This window comes from Dermochelys coriacea, chromosome 15 (assembly GCF_009764565.3).
Source record: "Dermochelys coriacea isolate rDerCor1 chromosome 15, rDerCor1.pri.v4, whole genome shotgun sequence".
NCBI classification, from domain to species: Eukaryota; Metazoa; Chordata; order Testudines; family Dermochelyidae; genus Dermochelys; species Dermochelys coriacea.
In genome coordinates, this window is record NC_050082.1 from 15,254,857 (window position 1) to 15,267,548 (window position 12,692).

At 44.1% G+C, this 12,692-nt stretch overlaps 2 protein-coding genes across 2 annotated transcripts in view; one reads left to right on the top strand and one right to left on the bottom strand.

The window, feature by feature from the left end:
• The first annotated feature begins 2,083 nt into the window (after positions 1-2,083).
• The window catches only part of LOC119843484 (septin-2), a 92,581-nt gene continuing 81,972 nt past the window's right edge, over positions 2,084-12,692 (top strand). Inside the window, exon 1 of the mRNA XM_038372732.2 lies at positions 2,084-2,333. The gene's annotated coding sequence lies outside the window, so the exon portion shown is untranslated. The remainder of the gene's footprint in view (positions 2,334-12,692) is intronic.
• CLDN5 (claudin 5) lies at positions 6,909-11,519 on the bottom strand. Its single transcript, XM_043498078.1, has 2 exons — positions 7,607-11,519; positions 6,909-7,422 (listed from the first exon to the last, which is right to left on the bottom strand). The coding sequence occupies exon 1, from the start codon at positions 9,304-9,306 to the stop codon at positions 8,650-8,652; it is 657 nt and encodes a 218-aa protein (XP_043354013.1). The 5' UTR covers positions 9,307-11,519; the 3' UTR covers positions 6,909-7,422; positions 7,607-8,649.

Here is a 12,692-nt window from a genome sequence, read left to right on the forward strand (position 1 = left end):
ATGGGTCTTTCAGATAAGACGTTAAACCCAGTTTTTTTCTGCTGTCTATGGGCATTAAAGAATAGAGGTTTGCTCCAGTGTCTTTAGTCATTTCCTCTCTCTGAAGTGTTGTGCAGATGGCTGTTTGCTGATTTGCTACCATCCACAATCCCCATTCAAGTAGTAGCTGTGTTTCAGTAGTGATGTATGTAAATTGAGGCAACATCTGTGCCACACAACCCCTGAGTAAGCTGGTGATGCATGGGGGACACAGTAGGCATTAGAAGGGAGAAATCCTCCTGACTCCAAACTGTAGGCTGGGTGGAGAATGGCTCCACAGCCTTTGCTACAGCCTACTGAGGTACTCAGAAGGGACTGTAATGTTCTCTAAGCGCACACACCCTCACAAGATCCACATAGGCCTTGTCTAAAATAGGGAACCTATTCAAAAAATTCCTATGTTCCCAATACCAGTTCATAGGTAGTTCATACCAATAGCTCCATCAGTGTTAATAACTCTGGGAGCCTTGCTGTAGACAGCGTGCCAGCGACTGTCACCATTTTAAGCACCATGTCCATTAGAACCACTCTGAAAAGGGTCAGATGGCATGATATATCTATACCTGCCCAGTGTTCTAGTCAGTCTAGATCACTTTATATATTCTGTCCTTGCGGTATTTACAACTCCTTTTAGCTTCATCTACAAATGTTTTGAACATGCAGCTTGTTGTTCATGGTTCTATTATCCGGTACCTGGTTTGTGATTTTTTTCCCCTCTCTTTATAATTGTCCCATTATTTGACTGTGGTTTGAAATTAGAATGACTGGATAATTGCAAGGATCATTCTTCTTTCAATTTATAAAAAGTAGTACCACATTTGCTTTTCTCCAGCCTGTATATCTCTGTAGTTCTCTATCACTGAAAAAAGAAAAAAAAAAAAGTCAATGATTCAGTTCATTTAATTAATTTTTAGACTGCATGTCATCCAGGCCTATGGATAGCAGTGTGTGTGTGTGTATAATATAAATATTTCAAATATACCTTTAAGCCTGCCTTTTGTTAATAGCTAGTTCCCTCAGGTCTTTGTGATGTCCTAAATGTAAGAAATGCTGAGGCCTGATTCTCCACTGTCTTGCACCTTGTGTAGTCATTTTACACCTGTGGATGTGAATGTAAAATGTGACCAATTCAGTTATTCTGAATAACTGTAAATAATGATACAAGGTGCATAGGAAAGACAAATCTTTTTTTTATTTTATTTTTCAGAGATTTTAAAAAGGAATTCAGTATCCAGCAACTCCCCCCCAAAAAATCAGTGTATGTGCAATATCTCCATTCTTTATGATAGATATTCATAGAATTCATACAATTATCAGGGTTGGAAGGGACCTCAGGAGGTCATCTAGTCCAACCCCCTGCTCAAAGCAGGACCAATCCCCAATTTTTGACCTGGATCCCTAAATGGCACCCTCAAGGATTGAACTCACAACCCTGTGTTTAGCAGGCTAATGCTCAAGCCACTGAGTGTGCGTATGTGTACAAGACCATGATACTGAAGCAGGAGAAACCACGGGTCATATAACCATATCTGTGGCAATTCCTTTGCAATTTCTAAATCACAAACAGCACACTTTCTTGGTCTGAACTGATGAAGGCAGTTTTGCAGCCTAAAATTTGAATTCAGTTGAGGATACTCTTCAGTGTGGCAAACACAACATCCCATAACAGCCTATGATGGGCTAAGGAAAAGCAGGAAACGCATGTAATGAGAAGATTGGTTAGGAGCCCTGGGTGGAATGCATCAGCATGCCTTTCACATAATATGCATGTTTTCAACCATTTAGGTTAATTCACAGCACTTATGACCTTTTCCTGCCATAACTTTGGTTTGAAGCTGTGTAACAGGCACGAAGGATTATGGGAGAGAAAAAAGCTCAATGTTGTAAACAAACTTCTAAAATGCCAAAGACAAAGCAAGTTGTTAAAGTGATTCATGGCAGACTCTCTCAATCTGTTTAAGAAAAAGAAAAGGTAAAGCAAGGCTTGAGTAGCCAAGCAACCTCAAAGCCTGACCACTGTTGCCATGGGAAGCTTTATCAATGACGCGGTGGCTGAAATTGTCCTTTTCTTGTAATTGAGGGCTACAGTAAGAAGAAAAGGGAGTTTTCCAGACAGGCAGCCCCCTCCTGCAGAGAATCAGCAAGGAACAGACTGGAATTAAGTCTCATTCACACACACACAAAGGTCTGATCAAAATGGGATTGACAAAATCTAGTCACTTTCAAAACATAAATCTGAGCCCTTTTGAGGCTCTGTCTTCGAAAGGATTTGCCTTACCACAACCAGACTACAGGTAAGTTGAATGCAATTCTTGACCTGAAGACAGAATGTACTTGCTATAGTGTTTCCTGATTTGTTTAATTTGGCAGAAGTATTTGCTACATTTTACCAAGCAGAGTTACAAAAGCAAACCCTGACACCCAAGAGATGTACCTATTAGTGATGATTTGCATACAAAGTTAAAGTAGAGGGCTCTTCATTTTGCTTCAGTGATGCATTGTGGGTCCAATCTGAAACTGAATCTTGCATCTTTCAGCATTTCCGAAGTAAAGAGAACAGACAGGAGACTGATTTAATGTTTAGGAGGCTGTAACGGGTCTCAGGTTGTTTATAGCAAGGTGGGTTTTAAAGACAAATTAGACTGGAGAATAAAGTAGGGTGCACTACTTACTTGCTCTTGGGACTTTAGACATGGACAAAAAAAAAAACAAGGACAAACTATGTAACATTCGGTGGTCAGGTTTTAACATGGGAATAGCTGTATAAAGAAAATTGTGGCCATGGACTAATTCCTCCCTTGGAGTGTAAAAGGCTTCAGTACATCCCGAAGAACAGATGCAAGACAAATATATCTTTGTGCAGGAAAGGGAAATATTTCTTAAACATCCTATAGCAAATGTGACTGACTGAGTTTCCCTTTCCTCCTGCCTGGTGCATTTCCCCTCTTTGCACAGATGGGTTCTAACTACATTTGCAGGGTATGAACTATAGCTGACATTCAAATTCATAACTCTAGTAGTTCATTTAGCACTGCGGTTCTCAAACTGTAGGTTGGGACCCCAAAATGGGTTGTGACATCATTTTAATGAGGTCACCAGGGCTGGCATTAGACTTGCTGGGGCCAAAGCCAAAACCTGGGCCCCACCACCCGTGGTCAAAACTGGAGCCACAGTGTCCAGGGCTGAAGCCAAAGCCTGAGGGCTTCAGTGCTGAGTGGTGGGGCTCAGGTTACAGGCCCCCCACCTGGGGCTGAAGCCCTTGGGCTTTGGCCTCCCCGGCCTGGGGTAGTAGGGCTGGACTTTGGCAAGACTTGGGTGGGCTCAGGCTTCGGTCTCCCCCTCCTAGGATCGTGTAATAATTTTTGTTGTCAGAAGGGGGTCGCGGTGCAATGAAGTTTGAGAACCCCTGATTTAGCAGACAAAGGCCAAGCAGGGAGACACCTTTTCTCCAGCCCAGCATGTGGAAGGCAATGAGAGGGTGGTGAGGAGCTTTTGTTAATCTCAACATAGCTGGCATGAATGTTGAAAAATGCAGTCTTTGAAGATGTTTTCTTTTTTAAGCAACAGCCTGTCCAAACAATGGGATTATTTGATGAAGTCTGTAAAGTATTGAATGAACTCCCTGACAAGGCTAGAACCTGGGCAAGGTCCCTGCTAGTCACAAGAATGTAGAGTTTCATTGAACATTCATTTTTTTTTGTATGTTTTTGTTGACAGCATTTGCGAAATGTCCTTTTTTCAGCTCAAATACACTTAGTAGAAACTGAGTGGCAAAGAGGATCGGTAATAGTATCCCACTCTTAAGGTACCAGCTCATCCTGGGCCTGATCCAAAGTTCATGGAAGTCAATGGGAATGTTTCCATAGACTTCATAGGCTTTGGATCAGGTCCACTGAGCCTGGATTCAAAGTTGTTACAGTGAGTTGAAGTTGTTACATCCTGATGGCTGTTCAGGAGCCTGTGTGAAATGATTTGGTGGCTCTTGATCCATTTTCTAATGTGCTTCTGTCACAAAACCTATGACAATGACTACTAATTTTGTTAGCTGTTCCAGCAGCGAGGCTAAGAACTGAACAGTCCATAGAGAAGAAACGGCCCACTTTCCACTAGGGGTGATCCATCTGTGATCTGTCTCAGCCACAGAGGTGCAATTTAAACACATCTTGCATTGCTGCTGCCCATGTCATGCCTGTTCTCTGAGGTCAAATAGCCAAGTGCTTGTCAGAAACACAAAATTAATCTGAATTTTTTTTTTCAAAAACAAAGGCCCCAGCCCTAAACTTTGGGAGCTGGAAGTGCTCAGTCAGCCCCTGGCAGGATCAGGCCCAAGCCTCTGATTAAAGCAGGGACTTTCTAACGTCTTCAGTTATTTCTCCAGTGCTCAGTTATGATTTTTATTTTGTTTGTGACTCTATGTAGAAATAAAAAGCACCCAGACCCCAGGCTTTCATCCTGATTCCAGCTCCAGTGATGTTACTGTGAGGGTTCTCCCAGGTTATTTGATAACGGCTGGCACAGGAAAGCCCATCAAGGGACGTAGAGCCGTGAGATTTAGAATAAAGAAACTTTCGGAAGAAGTGGGCCAATTTTTTTTGTTAGTGTCAAAGGGCTCAGCTCCAGTCTTTCAGGAGAATTTTGTCTACTCACATAAGCAGAGAATGTGGCCCATTATTGGCAGAATGATGCTGTTTTTTGTGAGAGACATGCACAGAAGTAACGCTTTTTTCATATAAGAGGCCTGGCTACAGTCATTGTTTCAGATGTTGCTTTTAAGTGGATGCAGCCCTATGGTGGTGTACAGCTAGCTATGCTTCTAAAAGGTTGCTCTTTTAAAGCATGTTTCCCTATAAGATGTTGATTTTTTACAAGATTGGTTCAAGGGGAAAACACAAACTATTTGATACTTAATGCCAGTACCAAAAATGATTGTTCAAAATATTGCTGGTCAGAGCGCAAATCTTGTTTTGTTTATTTAGGTCTCAGGTCCACAAACACTTTCACATGGACACAGCTTTACCCTCATTAGTGGGTGATTGCTCACATGATAAAGCTAGATACAGGCGTGTTTGCAGGATTAGGGCTTTATTCCTGGCTCAGGGAAAATTCCCATTGGAGTCAATGAGGTTTTGCCTTAGGAAAATGAGTAAGGACTGCAGGTCTGTTAACTCCTTTCATTACCCACAGGGGCTCAACCATAGTTAGATTAATTAGAGTGACAGTGCAGTGCGAGGGGAAATGATAACAACAGGCCCAGATATACCCCCATTGCCTTTTCTGGAGTTAGTATGGGGATTCATATTCTCGTTTTTTGGTTTTTTTTTTTAAAGGACACAAATAAGGCACCACACAAATTACAAGCCAGTTTTGGTAGATTTCTTGCAAAATATACACATTTAAATACATTTACAGTTTATAAGGTTACAATGTTTACAAACAAAAGTTGCAAAGAAGAAACAGAATATTTCACTCTTGTACCAAAATCACATATTACGTCACAATAACAGTATTGTAGCTCTCATTTAAGACACTGACAGTTTAAGAACTGCACCTCTTTACTGAGGAAACAATTCTACACATATGGAGTTTGCTTAATGATCACATAGGCTCAGATCCTGCAAACATGCTTGTGTTTAAGCATGAAGTTTTATCTCCAATGGGACTAACCATGTGCTTAATGTTAACCACATACATAAGTGTTTGCAGGATCAAGGTCCTAGTCTCTCAAGCCTCTGTGTATTGACACCACCACTTTTTTATGTTTACTAAGCAAAGCAAGAACAATATGGATGAAGCCCTATTGCAAAACTACAGATCCAGTTAAATCACAAGTCTCAGCAACAATGGCAAATATTCAGAGTTGACATACACATGTATATTATACGTTTGTGATGGAACCATTAGGCTGTAATTAAGGTTTAGTGTTATACTGCGAGGGAGACTAATGTGTAGAGTGTTTCCTTATTAGTTGGAGGCAGAAAGTAGTTCCTTATGGAGTCCATCAGGGTCAGTAGAAGTGTGCTGAGTTGGTATAAGAGTACTGTCACATGGTCTCAAACTTTTGTCATTGTTTTTAGGGTTTGCATTAGGAACTGTCACACTTACTCAGTCCCTAATCCCTTGTTTCACACACATCTAAGTCAGGAAATCCCAAGTTGTGGAGCAAAAATTAGTCATCCTTCCTCCCCTGGTGATAAGTTATGGTGGCTATGGGAGCCATAACCTTGCATTTCTTGCTTATTGCATGTAAAGTCTCAGCCATAATATCAGGTTAAGAATTTTTTGCATTTCTTTGTTTGTTTTTAAAATAAAGAATGGTGTTAGTAAATTTAACTGCTGTTGCAAAACCAAACATGCATATTCACATTAAATTGTGCCCCTGCTGAGCACACAAAATTTGATATTGGCAGCAAGACGGACTCAGTAAGATGGCAATCAAGACCTTGCTGAGTCCTTTACATTACTTATAAAGTGACATCGGAAGGAGCCTATTTGACCCAACCATATTCTATTCAGCATGAATGCTTCCAATTTCAAATTGTGCATGCAAAGCATGTGCCAGAGCAAGTACACATTGTATGCTATAATGATTTCATATTCAAGTAAACATAGACTAGAAATGGATTAAGGAGGAGGGATGCTTGGCTGGCCTGAGAATACAGAGCAATCAAGGTTAAAACTCATCTTACATTGTATTTGAATGCACAGTGCTTCAGGTGCACATGGATCAGTGCGTATACCTGAAGGACTGTCCCAATTCGAGGAAAATCAAAGATCCCAGTCCATGATTGTTCTAAACCAATTTTCTTCAAACATAGCAGGGCAGAGGTTAATTGTCTAAACTGAGGAATTAAGACCAAGGTTAGTTTGAATCTTTAAAAAGAACTTAAATTTTATTTCAAAAAAATTGAAAAAAATTCTTAAATAATGAAAAAACAAATAAACCCACCACTGTTACAATAAGCCATATGCAGGTATTTTCTTTACAAGAAAATAAATAAGACATTTCAACCCAAAGGGGCTTTTTTTTTTAAAGAAAATGTGAAAGGACTGAAAATGTTTTATGAGGAAAGTTAGTGTAATAGTGGCACAATTCATTATCATCACACAGATCAATTCATAAGAGATATAAAAATGTGAAGTCTTGTAAAAGAATCCATTAAAAAAGCCAAATCGCACCCATGGCGTTCAAATTTGAAGGAGGTGATGACAAAGTCCTACTGGGGGAATGTTCAGGGCACCGGCCCCTAGGAAAAGATGTTGGATAGCACAAGCCATTTGATGCACTAACAGATGCAAACTCCTCTCTTATTTTTGCAGATACATTATACTATAAACTCCTATGCACTAAGGGTTGTTCTCGACCCAAAATGGGAGAACAATTTGCTAGTTGATAGGTTTCAGAGTAGCAGCCGTGTTAGTCTGTATTCGCAAAAAGAAAAGGAGTACTTGTGGCACCTTAGAGACTAACAAATTTATTTGAGCATAAGCTTTCTGAGCTGTAGCTCACGAAAGCTTATGCTCAAATAAATTTGTTAGTCTCTAAGGTGCCACAAGTACTCCTTTTCACTTTGCTAGTTGTGCATGATGCCCCAGCATACCCCGCCTCCTTCCAAAGTTTGTCTCAAACAACCAGACGCTGGTTGTTAATTACCAAATTCCAGTGCGGGGCTGTCACCTCTTCCTGCCCCAGATAGTTCGGACGTCTTTATAATAACAAAACATGCAGCCAGAATATAAAAATATACATATAAAATATAGACAATCTTGTTTGTTTTTATTTAAAAAACGGGGTTAACAAATAAGGAGTGTTGAGTTCTGAAATAGTTCTGTAAAATCCTGTACCAGAATCGTCCTAACTGCTTAGTCTGATGGCCCGCAGAGTTTAGGTTAGTTAATTTCATTAGCCATGTGTTCACTCGGGTCTGTACAGCGGCAAGGCAGCACATTACAACAGCAGAATTAAGCTTGTTTTAAATTAAAAAAAAAATACAGGAAGGGAAGGATGATTCCTCCTGCTGCTATGGCTAGGGAGCTGAAGTCGCTGCTTAAGAGGTTTTGTTTTACGAGAGTTCACATTCGGATGGAGACTTTATCTTATTCTCTAATGCTACATAACCAAGCCCGTAGGTCACTTTTGGGGCAGCAATAACCATCACAAACCAAACACAAGCAGGTGCGGGTTTGCGATTAGTCACGAAGTAGTTTTAAAAAACCCTGCGCCCCCGGCTCTGTGGTCCACGTTCCTGCAGTTACAGGGTAACTCGCGTTCAGGTTACATAGCATGCATCTCAAAACAAGCCAGCCAGTGCGGGGCCGGCCGATTTACCGCTGGTCCCGGAGCAGACACAAGGGCCGGGGGGAGAGGCGGAATTCAGGCCGGGGGCCCTTTTTGGTTCACGTTCGTAAGGCTCAAAGAGGGGCGCGGTCAGGCGCGCAGCGGGGCTGGTCTTGTCCCGGCGAGCGGGCCCCTGCGCCCGGTCCAGTTCGGAGCTCGCCTCCCCGGGGCCATTTCAAGCATCTCTGCGGGGAGGGAACCGGGCGCAGGGCGGGGTCCAGTGGCTGCGCGGGGTCCAGCTCTGGCCGCGGCAGCCCGCCCCGGCCCCGGGCCCCTCAGACGTAGTTCTTCTTGTCGTACTCGCCGTGGGAGGCGGGCCGCCGGGTGGAGGCCGAGTACTTGACGGGGAAGCCGTTCTCGCCGCCCCCGGAGCAGGAGCAGGAGCAACAGATCAGGCTGCCCCCGAGGAGCAGCAGAGCCGTGGCCGCCCAGCCGATGTAGAGGGCCGCCCCCATCTCCCGCTTCCGGGACTTGGGCACGTTGGGGTCGTAGAAGCCGCTGATGATGATGTTGGCGAACCAGCAGACGGGGACGAGGACCAGCACCCCGCAGAGGATGTGCAGGACCCCGCCGGCCATGACGATCCAGGACTTGGCCTTGCCGGCTCGGACGCAGGTGGTGCACTGGGCCCCCACCACGGTCACCATCAGCGCCACCAGCCCCAGCAGGGCCACCAGGACGGTGAGCGCCCGGCCCGCCTGCACCTCGGGCTCCAGCGCCAGGATGGAGTCGTAGACTTTGCACTGCATCTGCCCGGTGCTCTGCACCACGCAGTTCATCCACAGCCCTTCCCAGGTGGTCTGCGCCACCACGATGTGGCCGTCGGCGAAGGCGGACACCTGCCACATGGGCAAGCCGCAGGCCAGGATCACCCCCACCCAGCCCAGGACGCCCAGCCCCAGCCCCAGGATCTCCCGCGCTGCCGAGCTCATTCTGCTCCCCTGGCTTCGGCGGCGGCTCCGCACTCACAGGCCAGTTGGCGTCGCGCTGCCTCGGGAGCCGGCTCCGGTGGCGATTGCCAGCCTGGGGCCCGCGGGCTCTATTTGAAGCCGCAGGGCGGGCGGGCGCCTCCCTCCCCTCCCACCTCCGGCCCGTCCCAGGAGCCAGGGGCTGGGTGGAAGGAAGCAGGAGCGCGTGTGACTGACAAACGCTTGGAAGGAGGGGTTTTTTTGGGGGGGGGAGGAAAAGAGGCTGGAAAGGAGCCCGCTGCAGACGCTGCAGCTTCGTCTTCCCCTCCCAGGGGCTGATCCGCGGCATGGGTGTGTGGGGGGGTGTCCCCTGTGTGGTTAAGGGTGGGGCTCTATGGGTGGGTGGGAGCCTGCGCCGGCTCTTGCATTGTGACAGTGACGCAGGATGGGGACAGAATGGGCCCCCCATGATGAAGAGGGAAGTGACCGTCACAATGGAAGATGAAGTCACTTCGGTTACCCCTTCCGTGGTTCACTTTTCTGGCATGCGGGGGGGGGGGGGGAGGGGGGAGAAGGGGAACCTGACCTCTCCTTTCCCTTGCCTGCGTGCCTGGACTTCACCCTCGGTTGTTATATTAAGTCGCTTTCCCGCACTACTGCAAGGGGTTTGCGTGGAAAAGGCTCCGCAGACATTGGATTATCTCTCTTTTTTGGTTTGGCGGGGTGTCAGCCGTGAACGATTTGCAAATCGTCCCTTTCACAACTGACTGATGCTGAAAGCGCTGCTGTTATCTCGGCCTGAGAGTCCATAAAGCACAGAGATGCTGTCGCAGCTGTTACTGATTATGGACAACATGTTGGGTACTGTGTTGTAGCCCATTTGGTCCCAGGATAGCAGAGGGACAAGGTGGGTGAGGTAATATCTTTTAATGGACCAACTTCTGTTGGTGAGAGAAGAGAGGAGCTTTCCAGCTACACAGAGCTCTTCTTTGGGTCCTTGGACAAAATGTCATTCTTGTTTGGATCATTCTAATGGCTCCTGAAAACCTTACATCTTCCTAAATTACCAAAGGGTAGTAGTAGTTCAACATGATGATAACCTTAACCAGCAACAGAAAGAACTACAAAGGAGGCTGAGAGAAATAATGAGGGGATGGGATGTTTTTTATTGACAAAGCCTATGGTGGCAAGTTCAAAGAGAGGCCACTGAGCTCTCCCTGGGCAGAAACACAATAGCCTATGCTACTTGACTAATAGTGCCGAATTGTTCATTTCCTCAGTCGAAGAACTAAATGCATTTGCCAAAAAAGGCACAAAATTGAATACACATTGCGTACAGCACAAAAGTCTAAGCAAATTCCATGCCAACATGTAGTTATGAGAAACCTTCTCCAAGAACAATGAACTATAGGTTATACATGGAATCTTCTCATCCTGTTTCTTTACCCAATGATTTCTTTAATATTCTAGCTAAAATACTGGTGAAGAGACTTCTGCATTCATGAAGATCAATCTGTTTTATACTGGGGAGGACAACCAGGAAAGGGGAGATGCACGTTGTCCAGTGATGACCTACATGTTTGAAGGAGACACATTTGACTGATTACTCACTTGATCATTTTTATTATGTGAGTGTCAACAGTGAGCTCAGTGCACAAAAAGAGTTTGACTGGGTTAAGCTGAGGGTATTCACAGGAGATTTCACCAGCAATGCAACCATTAATCAAATGGACAAGAACTTTGACATTTTAGTTCTAATGCATTAATTAAAACCAATGATATGATTTCTGATTTATCCATAGAGCCTTTGGTTTATGTGTTAAGAGAACTGATGTTAGCTGATTGGAAGGAATCCATTTAGGTATATGATTTCATGATTTGCTGTTGCCACTTTGATTTATATGGCTTATTAGATGGAACCTAATGTCAAGACACCTAAATACTTGGTGAAATTTAACTTGTGAATATTCTGGTTTAAGAATTAATTGGGGGAAAGCTTGTTGCAGCACAGGGCTCCTTGAATAAGCTTCCACTGACATGGAATATTGGTGTGATCAAATTGTTAGGGATATAGAAGTGAAATCAAAGTGGCAGAGATACAGGTGAGAGGCAATGTCTTGAAAGAGTTGGTTTAGGTGTTTTTTACCTAGCTGATTCATAAACTATGAGACAAAAATGGAAGTTGGACTCTGACTACCAAAACTATGATCCTTGCAAAGAAATTCTCTTGTATAATCCCTGCAATCAGTGTGTTTATTGGATCACACATTCTTTGTAAAGCTGCCTGCAAAATCCCTTGGAGAGGAACTCAGATGTAGTGAGTAGATATGGCTCGATAGCCATATCACCATATATTTTTTTGACAGGATTCCATGTCCAATTTTGGGCTTAAATACCACCATCTGTTCCTGTTTCCATTGTAATCAAGGTTAGGCGCCGTCAGCCATTTTGAATTTTTTTAAATTATTTTTTATGTTTGAATAGGGGGAATGTTGCATGCTTGTGCTTTGATACAGTTAGTTGATTGTTTAGAGAAAAAGGTTGAAAGAATAGGGTCAGATTTATTAGGCGTATAACTGTAATAGCAACAGCTGTCACGGCATTAATGATCATTTGTTAATGAATAGTTGAACTGTAAGAACATCATGAGTTTTAACAAAAAGGAACTCAGATGCTTGCCTGCAAAGACATGGTTTATAAATAGTAATTTTATGACTTAACATCCCTCATGAAACATCAAATTGATCTGTGCTTCCTTTTAGGCAATCACAGCCCTTTTCTCCTCTGGCTGTTGAAATTAATTCTGTTCTGTGTGCAACAGCTTTAGTAGGCGTTCCAAGGTATAGGACAGAGCACAAGGAATCCCCAAACTTTACAGCAACTGTGCCCTTTTATTTGCCTAAAACTTCAACTAGATCGGCCAGTGCCCAGCAACTCCCACTCAACTGTATATGCTCCAACCTGCAGGAAAGCTCGTGTAGCTTCTCACAGCCTTGAGGCTGAGGACTGGAGGAACCAAAGATCTCCAGAGGGTTTGAGCACATGCAACCGTTTGGGAGGTAGGCCACAAGGATACATCAGGGTCCAGCTCGCAGGCTCACCCAGGGAGGGAGAGGAAGCCTAATGTGTACCCACCACAAAAGTCTGAAGTACCAATACTGATATGAAATACCAATGGCTGGGAACCAGTGTGTAGCACAGCAGCTGTGCTAAACTTGCCACTAATTCTGATCAAATTATAACCAGTTTGTTTTATACTGTGCTTGTTAAGATCATAGAATCATAGAATATCAGGGTTGGAAGGGACCTCAGAAGGTATCTAGTCCAACCCCCTGCTCAAAGCAGGACCAATCCCCAACTAAATCATCCCAGCCAGGGCTTTGTCACGCCTGGCCTTAAAAATCTCTAAG